The sequence below is a fragment of the Carya illinoinensis genome, chromosome 16 (genome assembly GCF_018687715.1).
Source record: "Carya illinoinensis cultivar Pawnee chromosome 16, C.illinoinensisPawnee_v1, whole genome shotgun sequence".
Classification (NCBI taxonomy): domain Eukaryota; kingdom Viridiplantae; phylum Streptophyta; class Magnoliopsida; order Fagales; family Juglandaceae; genus Carya; species Carya illinoinensis.
Window position 1 is genome coordinate 4,887,296 of NC_056767.1, and position 24,438 is coordinate 4,911,733.

At 33.8% G+C, this 24,438-nt stretch overlaps 1 protein-coding gene and 1 pseudogene across 2 annotated transcripts; one reads left to right on the top strand and one right to left on the bottom strand.

Annotated features, from left to right (window-relative positions):
- The first annotated feature begins 6,356 nt into the window (after positions 1 to 6,356).
- On the top strand, positions 6,357 to 13,798 carry LOC122298406 (clathrin interactor EPSIN 1-like). Of its 2 annotated transcripts, none has more exons than XM_043108135.1 (11): positions 6,357 to 6,517; positions 6,618 to 6,669; positions 7,239 to 7,318; positions 7,427 to 7,505; positions 7,640 to 7,723; positions 7,820 to 7,965; positions 8,081 to 8,335; positions 9,873 to 10,018; positions 11,195 to 11,394; positions 12,427 to 12,814; positions 13,213 to 13,798. In XM_043108135.1, the coding sequence occupies exons 1-11, from the start codon at positions 6,477 to 6,479 to the stop codon at positions 13,437 to 13,439; spliced, it is 1,698 nt and encodes a 565-aa protein (XP_042964069.1). In that variant the 5' UTR covers positions 6,357 to 6,476; the 3' UTR covers positions 13,440 to 13,798. The 2 variants fall into 2 exon arrangements, with proteins under 2 accessions (XP_042964069.1, XP_042964070.1); XM_043108136.1 differs by having other exon boundaries at positions 6,358 to 6,517; positions 11,198 to 11,394.
- Positions 13,799 to 14,083: 285 nt separating this feature from the next.
- On the bottom strand, positions 14,084 to 18,108 carry LOC122298721 (annotated as a pseudogene).
- Positions 18,109 to 24,438: the final 6,330 nt, after the last annotated feature.

The window sequence follows — 24,438 nt, forward strand, 5'->3', positions numbered from 1 at the left end:
AATTAATGTTAAGTTGTCGCTTGCCATTTCTGACTTTACAATGAACGAGGATCATGTAAAAATGACATTTCAGCTGAGTCGATTTCAAAGAGGCTTAGGAGGGTCAAGTCAGAGCCAACTAATTTAGAAAAAGAGGTCCAGTAGCCCGAGGTGGGTCTGGATTCTTCAAGAACTTTGGATCGAGACAGCAGCTTGGATTGATGATTGACCGATCTTCCTCGATGCTCGGAATCGGCTCCGCGAATGGGAAGAACAGCATGCTGAAAAATACGTTAGAAATTAAGAGTGACACAAGAAGTCTTGGTCGAAGAGCTGTGCACCAAGATCTCGCTATGCGACGCACTGATCGTGAGGAGCAGGACCGGAGAAGTGAGGATTGTGTTCTTGTGAGCTTCGCGCTTCGAGGTCCGGCATAGATTGTTTCTCAGACATTTGAGCTCAAGAGCAAAATCTGGAATCTGGGAATTGTTCCTCTGTTTGGCCATCTTGATGACAACGTAAGGGTCACTGCTGCAGACGTTGCAGACGGCCAGATGACCAGCCTCTGGCGGCTGAAGAATCTCTCTCGCTAGCTCTCTCGAGGACCAGTGATGGAATGGTACTTCTGCATCTGGAGAACGGGGATCCAGTTGAGCCTCCAGCAATGTATCGCTGAGAAAACAGCTTCGTACTCGTGGTCGGAAACAACCGAGTACCAGATCTGGCAAACCCACGGCCATCATCATATCCCACAAACGGCATCATTTTCGTGGTCGGAAACAACCGAGTACCAGATCCAACAGACCCACGACGCCTTGAAGATCTCGAAATCAGTGTCTCATTCTTCCTCGGTAGAGACTACGCTGCTATTCTATCTATTTAGCTCGTCTTTATCTGTTTGATTGAATTTCTCCGACAATCAACGAAATTAAAAGGAAAAAATATATATCATGAGCTTTTGGCCGCCGAGTTATGGGTCTTTCCCAATGGAAAGAAAACCAGAGGCTGCAGCCAATTTCTAAAGAGAGAAATGGGAGCTGGGAGGTGGAAGAATTTTTCGGATGGTGCTGATAACGTGTTGTAAATTATTGAAAAGAGAGAGCCTCAAAGATAAAGAGAGAGATAATGAAAAAGAGAGAATTGTTATTCGATAGTCTGAACTTAGAAATATACTCATATATATATAGGGGTACAAAAGTCTTAATTGACGGCTAAAACCTGGTTAATAATGATGGCTAAATGTGGTCATACAATACAAGTTGGTTTATAAAACATTAGTACTTGTACATTACTCATTAACAGTATTACTGTTTATGAACAGTGTACTTACTGTTTATGAACAGTGTTACTTACTCTTTTTATTATTATTATTATTTTTAATTATATAAATTAGTGGTATCTTATGACGAATTATACTGTTCTAAAACCTCTGTATCATATGCTATCCATATGATATAATTTAATTTGTATTCATCTATTAAAAAATGATATATTCATCATTTTTTTTATACTTAGTGCTCATCTAGTTTGCTGCTTAGACACTAGAAACTATTCGAGTTCAAACTCTAATGTAGCATTCATGCAATCATATATAATTGAGAAATAGGTCAATTACTGGATTTAGATATAAATATATCTAAATAGGTCAATTACTAGAGAGATATAAGTATATAAAGTTGGTCTTACAATCTTTATGATTATCTTAGTAAATTTTTTTTTAGTAGAGCATTAAATGATCGAAATATGTGTGACCCACTTTCTATATTTCTTTCTGTCTCATTTTAAGCCCTAGAGTTCGGACAATAAATCTAGGTGATCCAAACCCTCATTTATTCTTTCAAATCTAAGAAAGTTATTATATTATCAAGTTAATATATATTGCATACTATCTACATCACTTAAATGATAATATTTGATTTATAAAATTTAAAACTTCTTTTTTAAATCAAATTATGTAATATAAATATATATGTTATCCACACCACGGATAAGTTCAGGAATTTTTCAATCGGGCCTCGTTTGTTTTCAGAAATAAGATGAGATAAATTGAATAAAATATTATTAGAATATATTATTTTTGTATTGAGATTTGAAAAAGTTGAATTATTTATTTTGTTTTGTATGGGAATTTAACTTGTAATGATTAAGATGAGATGAGATGAGATGAAAATTTTATGAAAATGAACAAGGCCGACGTAGCTCTCTTACAGAACCACACTTGAACTTTACAGTTAGCTAAAATGATATGCCAATGTCCTCATAGGCCAAAAGTCATTCTTTAATAGCTATATCTTGCTTCAATATCTTTTATAGAACTCATAGAATTGATGATTTAGTTACGATGTATGTACCATGTTTGATATGTTTTATAAACTACTAAAGCTAATTCAACCTTTTCTCTATAGGAGTTCTTGAGGTTGTGGTTCAAAAATCACTGCAATCCATATGAAGATGAAGTAATTCATATTATTCACCAATGCCAATTTCCTTCTAGAGTTGGTCCATATCCATACATATCTATCTCACATTGGTAATATAATGTCCAGGTCCTCCCTGATGCTCCAAAAGATCTTGTTTGTGAACTAGCTTGGCAGTATATCTTTTATGTTATTTAATCAAGTGTCAGGTTGTAGACTTCTTTCTTATAAGTAAGGATAAAATGAGCAGAGAATGTATGGTTATGTCTATAGGTCTTCTTATAAAAAAAAAAAAAAGTTTTCTGTAGGTCTGAAGCCATCGTGGCCATTATCACAACTCTTCTAGAGTCGGTCTTTAGTGTTTATACCCCAACATCTTGGGGTTCAATTTTAGAGAAAATGTTTGGAAACTGCCAATTGTCCCTATGAGCCACATCTATTGCATATTATCTCCCATTGGTTTTATAATAATTATTAGCTAGTTTCGGAGTATAGATGTGTGATTCTCTCATCCTGTGATTCTCTCACCCTATCACAGGATGTCAATTCATTAATATTATAGCTTAGGTAAGAACTACTCTAGGAGTAACTAATACTTTTCCTTGGTTTAAGCATATTTGTGTTCATTCCATAAACTTCATGTTTTACTACAAGCAACTGATGCTTTGATTGCTAAATGTCTGTGAAAGGAATGCAAATAACATTGTTTATTTGAAATAAACAATCATGGTAGGCCTCTGAGAATAAGAAGGCATTTTAAAGTCAAAGAGATTCTGAGTAAACAGGAAGGAAGTTTAGCAAGAGTAATGATATACCTACAACTTATTTTATGACCAACCAATGTAAGTTTGTAACTTCATTGAAAATACTTTTAATTTTAATAACTATCTTCCATTTATAATAAAGTTGTAAAATAATTGTAAGCTCATCATTTCCCTATGTGTAAAACGTTTCACCTAGAAACTATCTAGGGCAGCCATGTGTGCAGGCTTGGTCTTCCATTGGTGCTGAACATGTGACTCTGTCAAAAAGGCTTTCAATATCATCTTGATAGAGTTCATCATCATGGTCATGGTTGAGTCTTATATATAAGAGTAATGCTACATACAGTCACTTTTGCGTACTCCCTGCGCACTCCACTGATATGATTGGCTGGATTAATTTTTTTTTAATATCCAACCAATCATATCACTGGAGTGCATAAAGGAGTGCACAAAAATGACTGCATTTAGAATTTTTGTATATACAATAATGCTTATGTAGGTTCACTCTCTTGGATTGTATGCACTAAATATCAAACTTTTTATATTTAGATGGTTTGCCTCATTCATTTATTTTAAAACTCTTAGGAGTTGGCTCAAGTTGTAAAGGTTTTGGTCTTGGTAGTATACTCTCTCCACGTCTAAGATTTGAATTCTCCTGGTTGCAAATAATTTCTAGGGGCTATTAGACTAGAGGAACTTCCCTTTGAATTATCCAATGTGCACTTGCAGAGAACTTCTAATCGAGGGCCTTTGCACTCTCAGGATTAGTTTGGACTTTGTTCTCGGACACCCGATGCCTATAAAAAAATAATAATTTATATTAAGATAACTAACATTTTCATATATATATAGTTTTTGGGATAAGTAATGAAAGTTTTTCTGTAATGACAGATACATATTTTTGTACGAGAAGATAACAAATTCTAAGTTTGAGATGCCGAGGATAGAGGTAAATCAACTTTGTATTTTTATTTCCATATGAAGCAAATAGTAAACATAACTTTGTTTTTTGTTACAGGAGCCAATTCATGATCGAATTTCTCGGAATGTTGCATCAGCGTTGTCATCATTACAATAATTTTAAGCTTTTGAATTATTGGTCCAATGTATTTGTTTCTAAATAAGCTTGAAAAGAAAGTATAAATCTTGTCCTTGCAAAGTGATACGGATTTGTTATTGGGAAGCACTGTGAGTTGCTAATCTTGAACGCAATTCTCCATCCGGAGAGCCTGCAGATGCTTGTTATCTAACTCACTACCTATTTCAAACTTATTTTACATATTGTGAATCTATCCTGTTTGCGTCATTTTATGGGAATGTAGATTTAAGATGTGTAAACTCTATGCAGACCTTGTTAAAAAAAGAAAGAATACACATGAATTTTCAATGTGGATACACTTTTTTGCTAAGGCTCAGCACACAAAAACTTGCATACTCTAAACTTATTACTTCTTGAGTTATACTATTCTGAAGTTAGTGTATAGAGCACATTATCTATATCACTTAAATGATAAGATTTGATTTGTAAGATTCAAATTTTAAAATTTATCTTTCAAATCAAATTATATCACGTAAGCACTTTACTATATGTGCTCTATATACCAACTTGAAAATAGAATTTTTCGTACTTTTATGTGAGAGATGTTTTTTGATGAAGTTTTGTAAAGTTGTGTAGTTTGAAAATAATAATAACAATAAATTCTATTCATCAACTCTACACACCACACACCACACTTTTATTATTATTTTTTCTCTTACAAAATATGTAATATATAGATGATGAGTAAAAGAATTCAATTAGTTAAGAAGAATAAAATAAAATAAAATAAAAATTGAAAAAAAAAAGTGTGATTTGTGGTGTGTGACATAAGGAGTATCAAAACTCTAAAAAAATGTGTTCTTAAGTGATGTGTGGTGTGTTATACATATGGTTTGTAAATAATAAGATTGTTGAGATGGATAAAAATGTGTTGTGCACAACAAAAAAGAAAGGATTGCTTTTAACTACTCAGATTTTAGTCAGTTAATACAGTTCCAATGAAATAGCACAAGTTAGCAAACCATTTGCTTCTAGCCGTTTGGAGTTTAGATTTGAACCTAATGCATGCTATCTGAAAGCATTTCTTTTTTAGTATTGGTACATGTTTTTTTTTTTTTGGGATAAGTAGTAGTTCTACATGTATTGCATACAATACCTATTTTATCAGTTTTCTTTTTAACTTTAAATTTTAAATTTCATAATCTTTCGCTGATATCTAACATGTCAGCACGGATTGTTAGGAAGTGAAAACTGCAAGTAAAAATAATATGTTCTTCATTTATTTGTAGTTTGTGGTGTGACTGTTGAGATAAATGATCGGATATATCTTTCCAATTTAAAAAAGGTAAAATAATAATAATAATAATAAAAGAAATTGACGCAGACTATCCTAGATTTATTAAAGGCAAATGTGTTAGTTTTTGTTTAAATTCTTAGTTTAATTTTAATTAAATAATTTGTGTTAAATATTTAAATTAAAAATGGACGAGTGATTCATGAATGGATTTTTACCCTCAATTTGTTCTTTAAAAGAAAAATAGAATCCATCCAACTGGATTAATCGATGAATTGAATATTTTTTTATTGAGAAATGATATTTGCAGTCGTAGTTGTGCAAACGGCATGCAGTCACTTTGAAAAAAATGAATTAATATAGGACCCACATAAAAAATTAATTAATTTTTTAATCGTGAACCCCACTCTTTTTCAAAGTAATTGCGCGACGTTTACAATTCCACGACTGTATATAGCATTGCCGTTTTTTATTGGAACCATTTCGAAATGGACGGATTGACAACCCATTTATTACTTTATAATATATTTGAAACTTTTATTTTTTTAATATTTTCTTTTAAGTATTTTTTTAACGTTTTTAATCATTAAATTTTTTTTAAAAAAATATAAAATTTCATTAATAGTCACCTCTTTAAACATTAAGTAAAAAATAATATAAAAATAAAGTAAGTAAAAAATGAGCGGTAGGAGGTAATAAACATATTATTATATATAGATAATTACATAGTCAATTCTTTAACCATTTTTGAGATGACTACGTAATAAGATTTAATTTATAAAATTTAAATTTTAAATATTTTGATAATTTTCATGTAAATAGAATATTTTTTTAATTAGTTAGTTTAATACCCTCCGCCCGGATGTACTTTCTCGCTCGCCTTGTCACCCCCAACAACTATATATCAAACTTCGTCCATTCCTTCTGATCCACAATTTCGCATTCTCTCTTTTGATTCCCAGAGTTCTGCAGATCCCTCAGCCATGGATTTCATGAAGGTCTTGGATCAAACAGTTCGAGAAATGTGAGCTTTTCTTGATTCGATACGTTTTCATTACTATTAAGCTTTTAGAAATCGTATTTTCATTTCCTTCCTTCTTTGTTTTCTCTCTCTTTTGGCGCAGAAAGAGGGAGGTGAATTTGAAGGTCCTGATGGTTCCGGAGATTGAACAGAAGGTAAGAACACTAATGCCTTTTTCTTTTCAACGAAGAATCTCGATTGTCTGCTTTTGTTACGAATGTAACATTGGGCACAATTTCATGGACCCAGTCGCGAGTTAAATGAACACGAGTGAGGAAGCTGATTCGATATTCTGATTCATTTACTATTGAATTTTTGATCTATTACGTTTGCTGCCGGTGCTGCTAAGTATTGTTGTAGATATTTTCTATTTTCTTTAGGTTCCAGAATATTGAACTTTTACCGAATCTAGTTGTGCATTTTGTCGTTTATACAAAAGTTCTATGTTTTGCAATTTACAGTGACTCTTTTTTGGATCACACTTCCATTTTTTTTCATATTTTATTCAATGCTGCTTATTTAGTTATTTTTTTAATAAGTAAAAATTGTATTAATAAGAATAGGCATAGCCCAAATACACAAGAATGAATGCTGTTTAAATGTTTGGTGGAAAGTGAATAAATTTGTGATTAACTTTGGGCTTATTAGATCGCTTTTCAAGTGATTAGAATTCTGATCTTCTTTTGTTGGTTTTAAATTTGAGATTCTACCTTTATTAATTCAGGTACTGGATGCAACAGATAATGAACCTTGGGGTCCTCATGGCACTGCATTAGCGGAGATAGCACAGGCAACAAAAAAATTGTAATTTAAAACTTGCGTATCAATTTTAAATCTTTAGAAAGCAACTGATTTATGAAATAAAGGTGTCTCTCCATTCTAAAGCTTACATTACTACTTTTTATCTGTTAGTGCCGAATGCCAGATGGTTATGGATGTTTTGTGGACAAGATTGACTGAGACTGGCAAGGACTGGCGACATGTCTATAAGGTGAAAATTCCTTTATTATTTTCTTTTCAATTCAAGGAAATTATACCAGGCAAGTAGAATTATCAATTCCCTGAACCTTGGTGGCTCATGGGATTCTTTCATGCCTTCAACTCATGAAATTGATCGTATATCAGGCATTGGCTGTGATAGAGTATTTGGTGGCACATGGATCTGAACGTGCGGTTGATGAGATTATAGAACATACTTTCCAAATTTCTGTAAGGACTAGACTCTGCGTAGGCCATGCCATTCTCTACAGTGCAGAATGAGATTGAATGTTCTCTCACATCCTCTTTGGTTTTGTGCTGGTGAAGTCACTCTCAAGTTTTGAATACGTCGAGCCAAGCGGGAAGGATATGGGAATAAATGTGAGGAAGAAGGTGGAAAACATTGTGGCCCTTTTGAATAATAAGGATAAAATACAAGAAGTGAGAAATAAAGCTGCTGCAAACCGTGAAAAGTAAGGAATGCTTCAAGAACTGAAATTATACAGTCCTGGTCTTCAAGGAATTCCTCTTTTTTATTTTAATATTTTTTTCCCAGTGAATGAACTGTGTGAATATCACTGCTGTTAGGTACTTTGGACTTTCTTCTACTGGAATAACCTACAAATCAGGTTCTGCCTCATATGGTAGTAGTAGCGGCTACCGGAGTAGTGATGGGTATGGAAGTGGTGCAAGAGATGGTGATAGGTTCAGTGATAGTTATAGAGACAGGGATCAATATAAAGAAGAGAAATATGAGAAGGCTAGTTCTGGAAAGTCACGTTTTGGGGTTACAGGCGAGAATCAGGGGAATTCTTTGAATAAGGGTTCTACACACAATGGCAGGTAGGGAATCTGCATTTTCCTGATTTATTGCCATTTTATATAAATTTTGCACGTATATTCCAAATTGGACCATGCTATCATAAAGTTGAATAAGCATTTTAAGGAGATTTGTTCGTCATGAGCTATCAATTTTTTGTCATCTTCTGTTGTATCTTTCTATGGTTTCATGTTACAAGAAAGCAATTCTTGTCACCGCATGCAATTTTTTGTATTCTAGTATTGTGGTTACTAAAGAACTGGGTTGCTGTATTGTTTCTCGTGGACATTATCCTTGCAGAGGAAGTTTGGGGAGAACCTATTAGATCATCTTGTGTATTAACATGCATCCATTGTAATTAGGTCTTGGTTTTTCATAGTATTACCAGTGTACATGTCAAATTCAACGTGGTTGAGGACTTCGATGATTCCAATAAGATTTGACCTTCTAGTTTTCTAGACTCAAAATCCTTTGTATAGAAGATGGTTTTAATTGCCAATAGATAGCTACCACTTCATCTCTCTCTCTCTCTCTCTCTCTCTCTCTCTCTCTCTCTCTCTCTCTCTCTCTCTCTCTCTCTCTCTCTCTCTCTCTCTCTCTGTGTGTGTGTGTGTGTGTGTGTGTTATACATTTGCATGTTTTGCTGTCAACGCATGCTACAATGAATTTGAAAAGGAATTCCTAAGATTCTCAATGGTCCTTGTGTTGTTTCCAAAACTTTAGTCGTTCTTTTCTTCCATATGCTGCATGATCCATATGCTCGTCCAAATGGGTTTTGATGGGAAGGTAGTGTTGTCGTGGGGCACGAATACTTATATAATGACTTAACCTCATACTGTCTTGGATAAACTCCAGCACATCTTGTCTTCACTGCAATGTCTCGTTCTAAAATAAAACAATTGATCATAGAAAGAGGAAGAGAGGTCCACCTCCCAATCTTGTGCTTCTAAAAAAAATTTCACTTCCCATGGAGGAGAGTCATTTAAGAGCAGTAAATTTGTCTACCATTGATATATCCTTTGCCGTAGCAATGTTGAAGAAATCCTAGAAGGCCCTTTTAAGAGGTCAATTGTTGCACCATTCATCATACCATAATTTTGTCTTACCCCACCTTATATCAGTTGTGTCAAGAAAATTCCCTCCAGACACTTCAAACGTGCTTTCATAACCCAACCACATAGCTCTTATTCACCTCATTTGAATTCTACCCACTCCATTCACTGTCATGCTTCGTATTTACCATGGCTCTCCAAATAATGTTTCTCTCTTTAGCATAGAGCCTTCTCCAAAAGAGCTTCATTGAATGTAACCAACCTTCTGATACCCACTCATGCCTTCTGAAATTGAGGAGCACAACTTGGGCAGATTCAAAAAGCAGATTCCAATAATTTCTTGTTCTCTTATCTTTCTGTAACTTGGTCTATTTGATGTATACCCCTGGTTTACTTCCTTGATCCTTTTTTTAGGTAACTTCCTTTCTTGATTGTTAATAGAATTTATCATACAAATTTATTGTTAAATCTTTTGCTATATGCTGATTTTAGATTGTATATCTTGCAGTAAGGATGGAGATAATATGTCATCCAATGCATCAACTAAATTATATGGCTTGGATAAGTACAGTTCAATTCGTTCCCAAAGTTCAAGTGTCCCTTCAAATAATTATGAGGATGAGTTCGATGATTTTGATCCCCGTGGAACTGCTAGTAAGTGTTCTGAAATGATGTTTACTGTGGTAGAACTGTTAATTTTATATAATTAATAAAGAATTCACGAGTTTCATATGTTTGCTAGTGTTATTTGGTGCTAGTGCCTGCAATCAGCAAGCGTCTTTTCACGTTGAATGTTTGATTACTTATGTCAAATGTGGCCCTTCTACTTTCCCAGACTCACTGACCAAAAGCCTTTTCTGATGATATCTGAACTGAAATACAAAAAAAGGGATCGCTTTTGAGGCCTATTTGAGATGGTACTTTATGATTGATCATAAAAAAGCAAAGAATAGATTTGTTGTGGAAATAAAATTCCATAGAGTCAGCTGATGGTTTAATACTCATGTTAAGTAGATATTTGAAGGTGCTTATAATTAAAAAGCTACTTGAAGGCGTTTCCCTGTTTTGAATGTGCTACAATAGAAAAGCACTAAGTCTACAAAGAGATCTTACAAAAGGAAGTTTACAAACTGACATAGCTTTTTGTGATACATCAAATTTACTTTACAATAAAGAATTTTACAATATGACAAATCACATCAAACCATGTCAGTTTCTAAATTTTCTTTTGTAAGAACTCTTTGTAGACCAAGCATTTTTCTGTGCCAAAATCTTGCATGTGTGGCCATTGAAAACTGGTGTGGTGCCTCTTGCCTTACTAGTGTAGCACATCATCAACGCTTGAATTTTAGATTATTATTTTTTTTATGATGAGGTGCCCAGGTAGACCACGCAATGCAATGTCTTTTAATACTTGGTTTTTATCAGTAAATAAGAGTTTTATTGAAAATAGACGAAACCAAGTACACTGGATGCAATGTCTTTTAATACTTAAATCCCCGTTCAAGCAAATCATTGGCTTTTTCACCAATGGGGACATGGCCCTTAGAAATTATTTGCTCTCGAGGATTTGAGCCTTAGACCTTGGAGAAGTATACCCCCAAGACCAAGGTCCTTACCACTTGAGGCAACCCCTAGGAGTTTGAGTTTGATAATTATTGTGTCATGAGTTCCATCTCATGCAGTCTACATGGATTTCAACTGTTGTATTAGTTTATGATTTCAACAGGATGCTCTAATGAAATCTATCATTGAACTAGTTCCCTTCATATGTTAACAATCTACTTTATAGGATGTCTTTTATAGCGTTGTTGTGGATTATGCTTTTAGCAGAGGCTGCTGCTGGAAGCTCTAACCAGGTGGATCTGTTTGGACAAAGTTTGGTTGGTGACCTCTTGGATGCTCCAACGCCTGTTCCTGCAGACAAGCCTGTCATGAACAGTAGTTCATCGGAGGTTGATCTGTTTGCAGATGCAACTTTTGTATCAGTATCACCACATGTAGATAAGGGACTGGGTTCTCAAACCCAGGTCAGATACGCTTTCATCTCTGTTTATATCTTTAATTAGAGTTTAGTGCTTTTATTGTACAACTTTCATGAGACGAATTATGTGGGATTAATCTTGATACTGCACTAGGATTTTCAGTCCTCTGCTCCACCAGCTGAGCTATCCCAACTGGGAAAAGCATGAAAATAAGAGGATTGAATGTTAGGATCAGTTTCTTTTCCCATTATACTGGAAAAATAAAGTGAAAGGCTTGTAAACCAGTTTAAAAGCTTTGTATTTTGTAATGGTCATTTAGCTTCCATGAGAGTGTAAATATCCAGTAGTTGGTGAGACTGTCTTTTCATTTGGTGTGCTTGAAATAGTTTTTGCAGATTTGAAAGCAAAGTAAAGGTGTTCTTTTGCTAATAGATTTATCTAGACCAAGTTGACTGGGATTGGGTTTTTGGATTCCATGTTTATTGGACAATTTATCTTGGAGCTTCACGAGTTAAAATAACACAAAGTAGAATTTTCTTTACTTGTGAGAGCTTAGTTCTGATTTTACTTCACCCTTGAATTTCTTCCCCATCAGAGCTCTATTCTCATGTTTCAAAGGAGTGGGGATATAACCTCCTGCACTGACCTGTAGTTAGAAAAACTAGTCGGAGAAAGTCCCATGTGGCTTCTGTGACAATTTTAGCAATTTTTCACCACATGAGAAAGTCCCGTGTGGCTTCTGTCCCTATCTATCTATAATGCTTGGTAAACGCATATATCTTCCATCAATTAGTAGAAGCATAAAAATGGCCTTCTATAACATAAGGATGATGATTATGGAAATGTTACTAAAATATCTTATGATACTTTACAGATGACTTTTATTTTTATAGGGGGGGCTTACATGTAATTTATTCTAAATTAAAATAATGTTGGTGCAAGTATGTAGATAAAATATTTTTAATTTTCATTTATGAATCCATTAATTATCCCAGGAAGGATAAAGGGTGTATTTTTTCTCCTTTAGGTTCTATTGACCTTATTCTCCTGCACTAACTGTTAGTACCATTTGTGCAGACTGAGGTTGATCTATTTGCTTCCCAACCTGCTATATCTGCTTCAGATTCTTCAATAGTTGATCCTTTTGCAATCCCTAAACCCATTGTGCAGCCAGAAATTAAAGCTCCAAACTCTGCACCGGAAGATGCTAACATTGTTGATCCCTTTGCTGCTGTTCCACTTGACAATTTCAATGGATCTGATTTCTTCAGTGCATTCGCTCATTCTGATTCAGTATCTTCAGAAACCTCACATAGTGGTATCAATGTTGGAAGTCATAATAATTTGGGTGCAAAATCTTCAGAAGACTCGAGCACTCCGCCAAAGAAGGATGCTTTCCAGGTGAAGTCAGGAATTTGGGCAGATTCACTGAGCCGTGGATTGATTGACCTTAATATATCTGCTCGTAAGTATAATATCTCAGTTTCTAAGTAACCTGTCCCGCAGCATATTTTGTTTGCATGATTTGATGTCTAAAGTGATATTTTGCACGTTTTGGTTTCCTCCAACTCCTGCACTGGTATTGTCATAAAACTAGAAAACTGCCCCCAAACTTTTACTCCATGGATGTGATATGGCATTCACCTTCAATAAAGCTATATATATTTTTAAATGGTTTTGCAAGTATGTACTGAAATAGGATCTTTTTTAATCATTACTTATTCCAGTTACTAATTTAAAAAAATAGAAGTAAAATATAATCACACTCAATGGTTGTGATAGAGTTCTACACCTCTATACCTTTAATAATGAAATTGGGTTGCCTCTCATGATAATTGCCTTCTCATTTGAATTTACTTGCAGCCAAGAAGGTATCCCTGGCAGATGTTGGCGTTGTGGGTGGATTGAGTGATGGATTAGGTGAAAGAGAGAAAGGACCCCTGACTTCATATTACCCGGGAAGAGCAATGGGTACCGGCTCTGGTCTTGGCAGATCCGGTTTCTCATCTTCACCGGCTATGGGTGGGAATGAATTCTTCTCTGACTTTGGCGGCCAACACCACCAATATGGTGGTGGTTTCCAGAAGTAAATTATTCTTTCCCATTTCTGCTCTTGCTCCCTTTTTGTCTTTCAATATTCTTTTGCATAATTAGCAAGTATTATTGAAAATCTTTCAACATTTTGGCTTGCTCGGTTTGACTCTAATATACACCAAGCAATATTATGGTTTGAGAACGTACGAGTCATGACCTTTCTAGACTTGGTACATTTTGAAATGTACTGCGACATATTACTGTGTAAAGTCCGAGTATGGTGCCTATCCTTTGCTCGGTTTGGCTCTAATATACACCAAGCAAGAGAAATGCTTGGGATCATGGGTTCCTAGCATTTCTCCCATTTATTATTATTATTTTTTTACTTAATGATTAAGTAAATATTTTTTATTGATGTTGTGAATTTTATTTTTTTTATAAAAATATTTAAGAATATTTTTAAAATACATTAAAAAAGATTTTACACTTGTCTAAACCTAAATTTAAATTTCGAGTCGGTGGGAGAATATTTTTATGGTTTGAGAATGTACGAGTCATGACTTATGAGTGGGTTTACCTTTCTAGACTTTTTGGTACATTTTGAAATGAAATGTATTGGACATATGGAAACAAAAAGCTTTTCTTAAAGATTATTTAAAATCGATATAGAGAACATAAGTAACTAGAACAACAAACACCCATGATCCATAAACCTTATCAGCTTTTTCAGGTTTATCTAGCGATCCATGCTACAGAGGTAAGCAAACGTTGCAGCACAAATAACACACCTTATCAACGTTTTCAGGTTCAAGAGAACTAAGAAAGCGTTCTTCATAAGAATGGGCAATCCAATATCTGTTTGAATAGGGAGTATGCACCTAGAATTCCAAAACAAGATATATACTCCAATCATAATAGCAAAACTTTTTGTAAATTGGGTGAATAAAATGGGATTCAGAGACAGATAGATGTGAATGCTTCAAAGAAGATCATTAACCTCATCAATTAAAAGAATTGAACCGTCATCTGCCTTTCCAAATTCATATTTAGTGTTCACCAATATCAAGCCATGTTCCAAAGCAACAGACTGAAATATAACCAAACGTAAGCTAGTCAAATTCAAGAGTGTAAGGATTATCATATAGCAATCACATTGTAAAGCAGGAAACAGAAAATTAAAGATTTAAAAGTTGCTTGAAGAACTGACATCATGTCATGTCAATACGAGAGCAACAAAGTTAAATAAAAGGTTCATATAACACAATTTTCAGCAACAAAAGTATATGTTAGCTACCTTCAGAAACTCATGCATTATCACTTATTCCTATTTGATTTATGGTCTATATCAATGCTTATGAAAAGGAAAACATATTTCTTTTTTCTGTGCACTATCAGTCAGTAGCTCTTATTTATTTTCAGGCAAAAAAAGAGTTCAAGCTTCATAGAAGACTAGAGCTACAACACAAATTACCACCAGACAATATGCCCAATTGTTCATCTTTCAAGCAAATTCCTAATGAAACCAACTAGAAAATGTTGATAAGGGCATCACCAAGAATGTAAAGTTATAAGCAGAAGCAAATACATCAATTTGGATGCCAAATAATCTATTCCTAATAACACATCTTGTGTACTTGGGCTGCCTATTTGTAGCAAAAATAATAGAGCTAATTGCATTATGTTACACATAATGGTACTTCTACGCACACATGCACACAAGCCCAACCATTCTATCTCAGTGAGATCTGAACATGAGATCTTAGCAATAAAAGCAAACCAACAAAAGCTAATTTACCTGTCCATATTCAAATAAGCTTAATGCTTTCCTACTTGCTTCATCATAGTCAGCTTGAGTCATCAGTCCATGTTGAACTGTCTATGAGGCACATGCATCATATAAGTCAAATAACCAAGCTAGAACTCAAAATAACAATACCTTACGAATCATTAGCTAATTGCTTGTTGGTTATACACGCACATAAAATAAGGGGGATCTGTGATAGTTTATTGAGATCATTAAACATCTGATCTAATCTATTTTTTGGCACTGAGGTCTGTAAAACAAATCTATCTTCAACAGTTTTTTTCTGAACTTTTGAATGACATTAAGAGTACCAATAATAAAGAGATCATATTCTTCGTTGGTGCACCTAAAAGAAGTATTTTAAAAAAGTAGTGAAGGTTTCTAATGACATCAGAAAACAGTCCACTGCTAACTTTTGGTGCAAGTCTCAATCTTTTGATATTCGACTTTCACACATTAATTAATTTATTACCTTACAAGTGAAAAGCTCTTTTATTTTTTTTTTTATTTCTCTCTCTCTTTTTTTTTTCCATGAATTATTTCACTCAATTTTCTTCTTCCCTTCCCCTCCAAAAGAAGGGTAGATTAATGTAAATAAAAATCTAGTCATAACAGAAGCAAGAGATCAAACCTCATCCGGAGTTACTGGGACATCATGATCTGCTGCCTTAGTTGTTGGTGTGACTATGTTTGCAGGAAGCTTTTGGTTTTTAACCAAACCTTATTACATATTAAGAGACCATCAGATTAGGGGAAACTTAGATTAAAATGAAAGCAATACCAAGGATTGAAACCGCACCATCCGGGACGATGTTGCCACAACACTTTCGAACACCTTTGTTGTAGACTATCCATAATGATGTGTCGGTACTTCCAGTCACATAACTTCTTACTACAAATTAGCAACATATTTGGTGTCAATTGAAGAATTGATGGTCTAATAAACAAATGGAAAAAGATTGCTACAAAACCCTCATCTTCAAAACTATGAAATTAACATTATGTTGCAATCAAAATAAAAAGAAGGCCATGATATTTAAAGATTTCAAAAACAAAATCCTTCCCATGTACCCAAGGTTAGGAAAATAAACTTGGAATAAAAAAGATGACAAAGAGCCAACCAACTAGCCAAAAGATTGATTGCAAATGATAGCTATATTGAGTTAGACAATTTTGACCTGTAGAAGTTCATTAAGACTGTTTAAAGTGACTATTTAACACTATCTAGGAGATTCATAGGGACATCAATATATGATATGGAATACACTTCATTTGTTTCCCTCTCACCCTAAACCACACACTTCGTGGGTTTTGAAATTCTAATAGAAGTAATAAAAACATATATATGGCTTAACCAAATTGTACTACAACTCCTCTCAATCAGTTTTTATCCAAATATAAAAGTTATAAAAGCCATTGATAAAATGTGCTGCATAGTTCCCACATATGAAAAATTATACAAGAAAACTCCAGACAAACTATTATAGGGGATTTATTGAAACCATTAAATTTGGTATGTGCTAAACAAGATTCTGGTAGGGGGAACTATCCTTTCCTGAATAGAAGAAAAGAAGATATGGAAATGTATGATGAGAAATATTTAAGAAGTAAAATGAAATGCCCTTATATGGTTTGCCCTCAATAAATCATTCATTTTGCATCATGATATTATTGTTTCTATATCCCATTTATTATACATACATAACTTCTTTTTCTTTCAATATAAATCATAGAAAACATTTTTTTTTATCAGTATAAGTTATGAAAAACATGATACTTAAAAAAAAAAAAAGCTCTTCCAATACAAACAAGAAAAAAGTACAATAGATTTGGCAGCCATGTCTAGAAGGATAGCTTTAAGATAACAACTACACGATAGTTTTCTTTTGATAGGTGACTACACGATAGTTTACCCATTATTCCTCGTAAGTTGAACTACTTAATTTAGATAACCAGGATGAAACATCCAAAATCCTTCTCATTACCTTTAACTAAAATTTTCATCTCCCTCTACATAAACAACATTCCACAAGATTACTCGGAAGAAGAGGAAAAGTTGTGAGTTGTTGAGTGTAAAAGTAATTAACCAAAGGATACTCCAACTCGGTATGCCTACAATAACTCACCGACAAATTCAAAGGGGAAAACCGAACATTTCTTCGCAATTGTGACATTTTTATCCGGGAACGAGACGATCGCATTTGAAGTTATGTGTCGGGTTTTGTCAAACCACCACAAACTTGTCTCATTAAGAACCTGAGAAATCAAAAAATAAGAATAGACTAGTAACATGTTTTGCAACCATATTTATCTTTTCCCATAACTAATCCAACTAAATCCAGAAAAATAAAAGATCTTTTAGGTAAGAAGAAGCAGATTGAGAGAAGTAGACCTAGCCCTTGAAAGGAATGGAAGCAAGAATTCTGTCGAAAACACTTTATCGGTCAGTAGTGACGAGAACCAGATAATCCCCACTATCGTAAATATCTCCAACCTATGAGAAACAATACAAAAACAAAATAAAAGGTGGAAAACAAAGCAGTAAGTCAATTCCTCATCCAATACCAATGAAGTTTTGATCTTTGGCCTTATTTAGGATTTACCTTGCCCCTAGTTTTGGATTTGAGGCTAGGGACAGTGAGGTGGAGATTCGTTTCGGAGAGACAGTGGGGCAAGGAGCTTCTGATAGAGCCAAAAAGCTCGTCTTTGCGACTGCTATTACCAATCAGAGAGTCCAAAGACAAATGTTGCTGGTCCTGGCTTTGGCTTTGGCTCGAACTCATCGAGACAGAGATTGATGCGAACTTCTTAGATTTTAATTTTGTTTTGAATGAATAGATTGAAGGGAGAGTGTGGTTTGTGAATGGAATTCTGGAGTTGAATGTTTTGGTAGAGTTTAAGCTAGGTATACTTTCTACCATTTTTACGCTGTATCAATGTCTACTTGTGGCCGACCGGCTGGCTCATTGGGTTGAGGGGTTTAGGCAGTGTAACAACGAACACTATTTTACCATTTTTACTCAATTATTTAATAAGATATTAAATAATTTATTTTTAACATTTAATGTTATTTATATATAAATAATTACACCAACTAATTTTAAAAGGACATGTATTAATATTTTGATTTTTTTATAATTATAATAGATTCTCAATAAATTGTATATTTAGAAATTTGTAAGGAATAAAATCCTATCGTATTATTATAAGATAGAAATAAAGTTTAGATCTTACCATATCTACTAAGAGTCTGATAGCTTGATGTCATATGACCTGATTCTTTAGAGAAAAAAACCTAGATTCGAATACCCTCATCTCTCTTATTGTATATATATATATATACAATAAAAAAAATAAAAAAGATCTTACCATATATATCTAATATCTTCAATGAACAATAAGAACTCTAACGTTTTTTTTGAATATGTAAAAGATCACAATTCTAGATAATGCCTGTATTTGAATTTTGTTCAATGTATTTAGGTTCTCTGCAATTTTTGTATTCAAATGCTTCTTATAATTTAAAGAGAGACAATTTATAACTTTATGGCCTTAAATGTTAGTAATAATTTATATTGTTCCACGATACTATAATAATTTAAATTTTATGCCTATGTTATTCCAAATTGTCTCTTTGCATATAAAACCTAATAATCAAAATTTTAAATTCCGTTCCAATAACCATTTCGATTTAAAAATTAGAAAAGATTATTATAGTACTAGGGTATCCAGGTGTACTGTTTTGGCATAATCGCCTATATATGTGTAGTTATGTATGTGTATATATACAAAAACAATAAATTACCATCTATCAACTTAAAAACAAAAAGTAAAGTCATCAAATAAACAAAAGAAATTAAAACTTCATACTTCATGCAATTTCAAATTCCAACATAATTGAATAAGAAATGAAAAACAAAATGAATTCTTTCATAGTACTTCTCAGTCCAAGCTGTCTTTAAAGTTCTTACATAATTGAAATTTGAGACTAAAAACATTATGGATGTTACAAAATACTTTGTATAAAAACCAAGCTTATTCTGCTACCAAGTTTCATAAAATATCATATGTTAGTTTGACAGTTGCTAAAACATCACTGGCGAATTTCAAAAATCTAAAATTAAACAAGGGTTTGTGTCGTACTATATCATCGAAAGAGGAATGTTATTCTTCATCCGTTTGTCTAGTTTGGACCAGAATCCTACTACAACCATAAACAAAAGCCACGTACATGGCCACTGCATAGGCTCATTAACTTCTTCTTCTTCTTTTTTGGCTTTTTTCCATACATATATTTAATATCTTTAAATATATTTTAAAAAAAAAATTACAACATCATTTAAAAACACTTACTAAATTACTGAGTAAAAATAAGTAAATAAATAAAGAATCGGTGACCTCTTTTGTACGTGAGACTAGCATTTTTGACACGCAACAAATTAATACAAAGGGAGTTTGTCGTGCCACCTGTGTGGCTTGAGAGAACCCACGTCCACGGGAAGACCATGACTTTCCTCTACCTCGATTTTGACCCATTGAATGGCCATAAAAAGCAGTTTGCTGCGCATGAAATGCACTCTATTGTGCCGTGTACATCTCGTGCAACTGGATTCGAGTTTCAAATCCTTGCAGCAACGGCACCACCTCAGAATAGGAAGGCATTGGAGGCTTGAGCGTGGTGGTGGTGAAGGGTTCATACTTCGGACCGAGACCGTTGAGGAGGGCAAAGACTTTGAGTTTATCACTCACAAGGCATTTGACTGCTGCAAGATTATCACAAACAAATTTAAAGTTTTTGAGATGTACCTGAAGGGAAACCGATTCCTCCTTCCGCATGTATGTTAATTGTTGGGTAAGTTGAAACTCCCTTTCTTGTGAATCTTGAGCATAAGCCTCTTGAAGAGCATGCCACACTTGATAAGCAGAGTCAAGACCAACAACCAAGCCAAGCGATTCTTCAGATAGGGTGCTGATAATCCACTCACGAAGCAATCGATCTTCCTTTCGCCATTGGAGGTGAGTAGAGGTCATCTGAGGCTGTGTGGTGGTTGTTGGGTCATCAAGGGGCACGAATTGAGGGGGAGGAACAGAATTGTTGAGATGGTTCATGAGGTCTTGGCTCTCGGCCAAGGCCACTACTTGTTCTCGCCATAAGGGATAATTTCCCTGATTCAATCGGAGGGTGACAAAATTGTTGACAGATAGGGAAATAGCTGCCATGGGAGGAAGACTTTCTTGCTCTCACAAGGCTCTGATTACCATAAAGACAGTTGAATGTAAACTGTTCGACACAATGTCTCACAAAGCGTGAGAGCATTTTAAAGAGCCATTTCATATATATAGACAACGTACAAAGGTGTAGGAAAAGACTAGACGTTATACAAATGAAGAACAATCAGAATTAGAAAGGAAATTAGGTCTCTATTTCCATATTAGGATTGTAGCCGTTGAGTATTGTTGCCTTGTATAGCTTTGTGTCTGTTGGTGTGATCTGCTATCTTTGGTCTTGGTAAGGTTGAGGTTGAGTTGCCTTGGTTTCCATGTTTGGTTTTGTAGCCGTTGGTGTAAAGGCTAGATTATCGTCAATAAATACTGTAATAGACTTTCTGACATTAGCTGTAATAGACAAAACTGAGACAAAGTAGAATAATTTTTACTAGTAACTGGGCAAGTTAACAGAGATCGTTTGTCATGCAGCACATTAATACTGTAAAACACGATGAGCAATAATATGTATCCCTTGTTTTGGTATCTAAGATTAGTGTTCTAAATCCAATGCAAAGATGTCATGTCCTTCAAGTCACAACATATATAAGGTCAAAGTAGAGCAGAAAAACCCTTCATTTTCTGGACATCTTGGACCACATATATATATATATGAGAAATGATAGTTGCAGTCGTGGTTATGCAAGCGGCGTGTAGTCGTTTTGAAAAAAATGAATTAATATGGGACCCGCATAAAAAAACTAACTTTTTAATCGTGGACCCCACTCTTTTTTAAAGCGATTGCGTGGCGTTTGCAATTCCACGACTGTATGTAGCATTGCTGTATATATATATATAGGTACTAAATTATGAAGAAAGTAGTTCAATCAGCAGAAACAATGACCTGAACAAAATGATTTAAGCCATTCTGTAGATCATGCTTTTTTCAGTCTTCTTAGGTTGTTCTTAACCTTTGCTTGAGCTTTGATTTCTATCATTTGTTCCAAAAGATAATCAAATTAAAGTTGACATGATTTGATCACATCGTCAAGATCATATATATCTAACACATAATTTTTGAAGTAAAAACTCTATTCCTTTTAAGCCAAGTCATGATCTATTAATCCTACAATAAGGCTGCGTTTGAATGTTGAGATGAGTTAAGCAGTTAAAAATAGTAGTATTTTGTAGGTCTCATTAATATGGGTTTAACTTTTTTAGATTGAAATGAGTTTGATTTTTTAAGCGTTAAAATATATGAAATAGGTTAAGATTGGTTTAGCTTTTTTATAAAAAAAATTGAAAAAGTAATAAATCCCATCAATAATTGATTTGAGATGAATTAAGATGAGTTGAGTTAGGTTTAACAATCAAATATACCATAAATTTAAAATAACTTGAAAGATTTAGAACGATTGATGAACTTTCTTCTTTCCTCTATATAAGGTATATTAAAATGGATGAAAGAATATCACCTAATTAATTATCAATTTATCAAACAATATCAAAGAGTTGTTTGAAGGAGAATATCAAACAGCTCTACCATTAGTTAATTATAAAAAAAATTAAAAAAATTAATAATTTTGTTCCTGTGCATCGCACGGGTTAGATGAGCTAGTGGTTATAAACCTATTTTACTATTCAAGTAACCAAAGAAGCAAATTAATTATGATTTTGTGGGTAAATGTTAATATTGTTATTCAAGTTTAATACTTTAAGATGTCAGTTGCCAAACGTCACAATTCAGTACATCTACAGTAGTGAATCAAAGTCATTGTGGACTTCGGCTTGGGGTAATAAAGGTTTAGAAATTTGGGCTTAGTTCTGTTGGTTATTTGTCCTCAATATCTTCTTCTTCTTTTTTCAGGAGGTGATCCGCTCGAAGTGAGCTTTTCTTTACGTAATTTTGCCGAACACTTGGTCCCTTGGGGTGTGTTACACCAAAGAAGTAAATTATGGTTTTGGGGGTAAAACATCTTGCCATATGATTTATCACAGTCATTATGTTCCATATAAGAGTTTGGATGGTGGAGAGGGGATTCTCATTTTTGCTTGAATGGTCAACCTCGAGCTACAGTGAACATCAGTTTCATTGATGAAAATGTTTTGGAAACGAATCCTGCTTTCCAAGCTAAGACTTTTTTGCTGCAAGCATCGATCACATGCTAACAAAATATGAAGTTGATGTCGCATCACATGAAGATCAATATGTCTCACGAGTTTCATAGGACAAGGACTTGTTCTTTAGTGCTCCGGATCACATGAGAGATCTTGCAGTTATGTACCATAAAACCACGAAAGTAATCATGTCATTTTTCAGTTATTTTATTTAGAAGTAGGTGTACAAGTCACTTATGACATTATATAATAATGAGTTTTGTTACACATGAGTCACTACTGTGTTAACATATTGCTTATAGTGGGACCCATTATAATTTAAAAAAAAAACTAAAATATCAATCATGTTTTAGCATAATTATATAGAAAAATATAATTGCAAGTACAATTGTGTACTAATCTGTGTACCAATATGATGTAATTGGTTAAAAAGTAGATTTTATTAAAAATAATGTTAATTTAAATTTTAAGTATGAATAAATCAGTATTGATACACAGATTAGTACGCGACTGTGCTTGTATGTAGCAAAACTCTAATTATATTGACGTAAAAAGCTTCCACATAAGTAGTACTGTACGTGTTGAGTGTGTAAAAAATAGGCTTATAAATAGATTTTTCTATAATAATATTTGATTTACAAGAGAAGCTATAAGTGATTCTATTACAAATATTAATATAGAAGAGAAGCTGCTATATGGCAGTATAGAAAGCTAGCATATCCTCTACTTTTACTTGTAAAGATCGAGTTGAAATAAAGCATAAAAAGGGATTAATCAATTATGTAAACATAGACGTCTATAATCCATCATTCCTACACGCATGATAGCTTTTGATCAACATACAAGTTGCCGGAAAAACTTCACAATGATGCATGAAATGGTTGGCTGGTCTGTATTGCAAAATGACATGCAGTATGCTTGAATATCGACAGAATATCTGAGAATGATGATGTTGCTAATTGTATTATGAATTCAAAGAATGTCATTGTGGAGGACATGATCGGAGATCGATGAGGGGAATCTTTTATGGTTAAGACATGCATGAGGGTCACATTTGCCACAACTCCATGCAACTTTCGTGGTGATCATGAGTCACGACTGAACAGCAAGCAAGATCAGACAGGAAGACATGCAGATGGAATCAACTGACGTACGTTCATGTGCATCTTCTCTGTGAGACAAACTAAATATAAACCGAATCTCCATAGACCCCACCATGACAATATCCTTTAACCGACCACTCACCTCTCCGGGCCGTCGGGAAGTTACACGCATAAGAAAATAAATGTTTGATCAATACAAAAATTTCATGAAACTTATAAATTCATATATTTTGATACGGAACATTAGATTATAAAATTAAAAAATTGAACACATCACATTAAAACCTCATTTGGATGTTAGAGCTGAGATGAAATGAGTTGTATTCTTTATAAATAATAATGAGTTGAGCTGATAGAGTGAGTTTTGTGAGATTTACTTAAGATGAGTTTAGATATGTTTGGATGTTAAAATGAGTTTAGATGTATTTATGGGAAGTTGAAAAAGGTTATAGATCACATGTGTAAAAATATGTTGAGTTGAAAAAGGTTGTGTGCTCCACATGTAAAAAGATTTTAAATTGAGATGAATTAAGTGATTTAAGAGTTGGTTGTTTGGATGTTAGACTCATCTTGATATTAGACTGAACTGACGAGATCTAAGTCACCCTAATTTTAAAACTTCTTTTTACAAAATCTATTTATAGACCAAAAAGCTGTCCTCAAACCTTTCACATCTGCTAGCAAAATGAAAATTAATTTTTTTAAATCTTTCTATGTTTGTATATAATATAGAGGTTAATTCACATGCATGCAACGAGTGATGATTATGTTTTCGAATTGTAAGTTGCATAACTCTACATGTAAACAAATACAAACATGTATAAA

Coding starts and splice junctions, on each gene's coding strand:
- LOC122298406 (XM_043108135.1), top strand. CDS start 6,477: ATGGATTTCATGAAGGTCTTGGATCAAACAGTTCGAGAAAT. Junction 7,506..7,639: donor ACTGGCGACATGTCTATAAG/GTGAAAATTCCT, acceptor ATCGTATATCAG/GCATTGGCTGTGATAGAGTA. Junction 11,395..12,426: donor GACTGGGTTCTCAAACCCAG/GTCAGATACGCT, acceptor CCATTTGTGCAG/ACTGAGGTTGATCTATTTGC.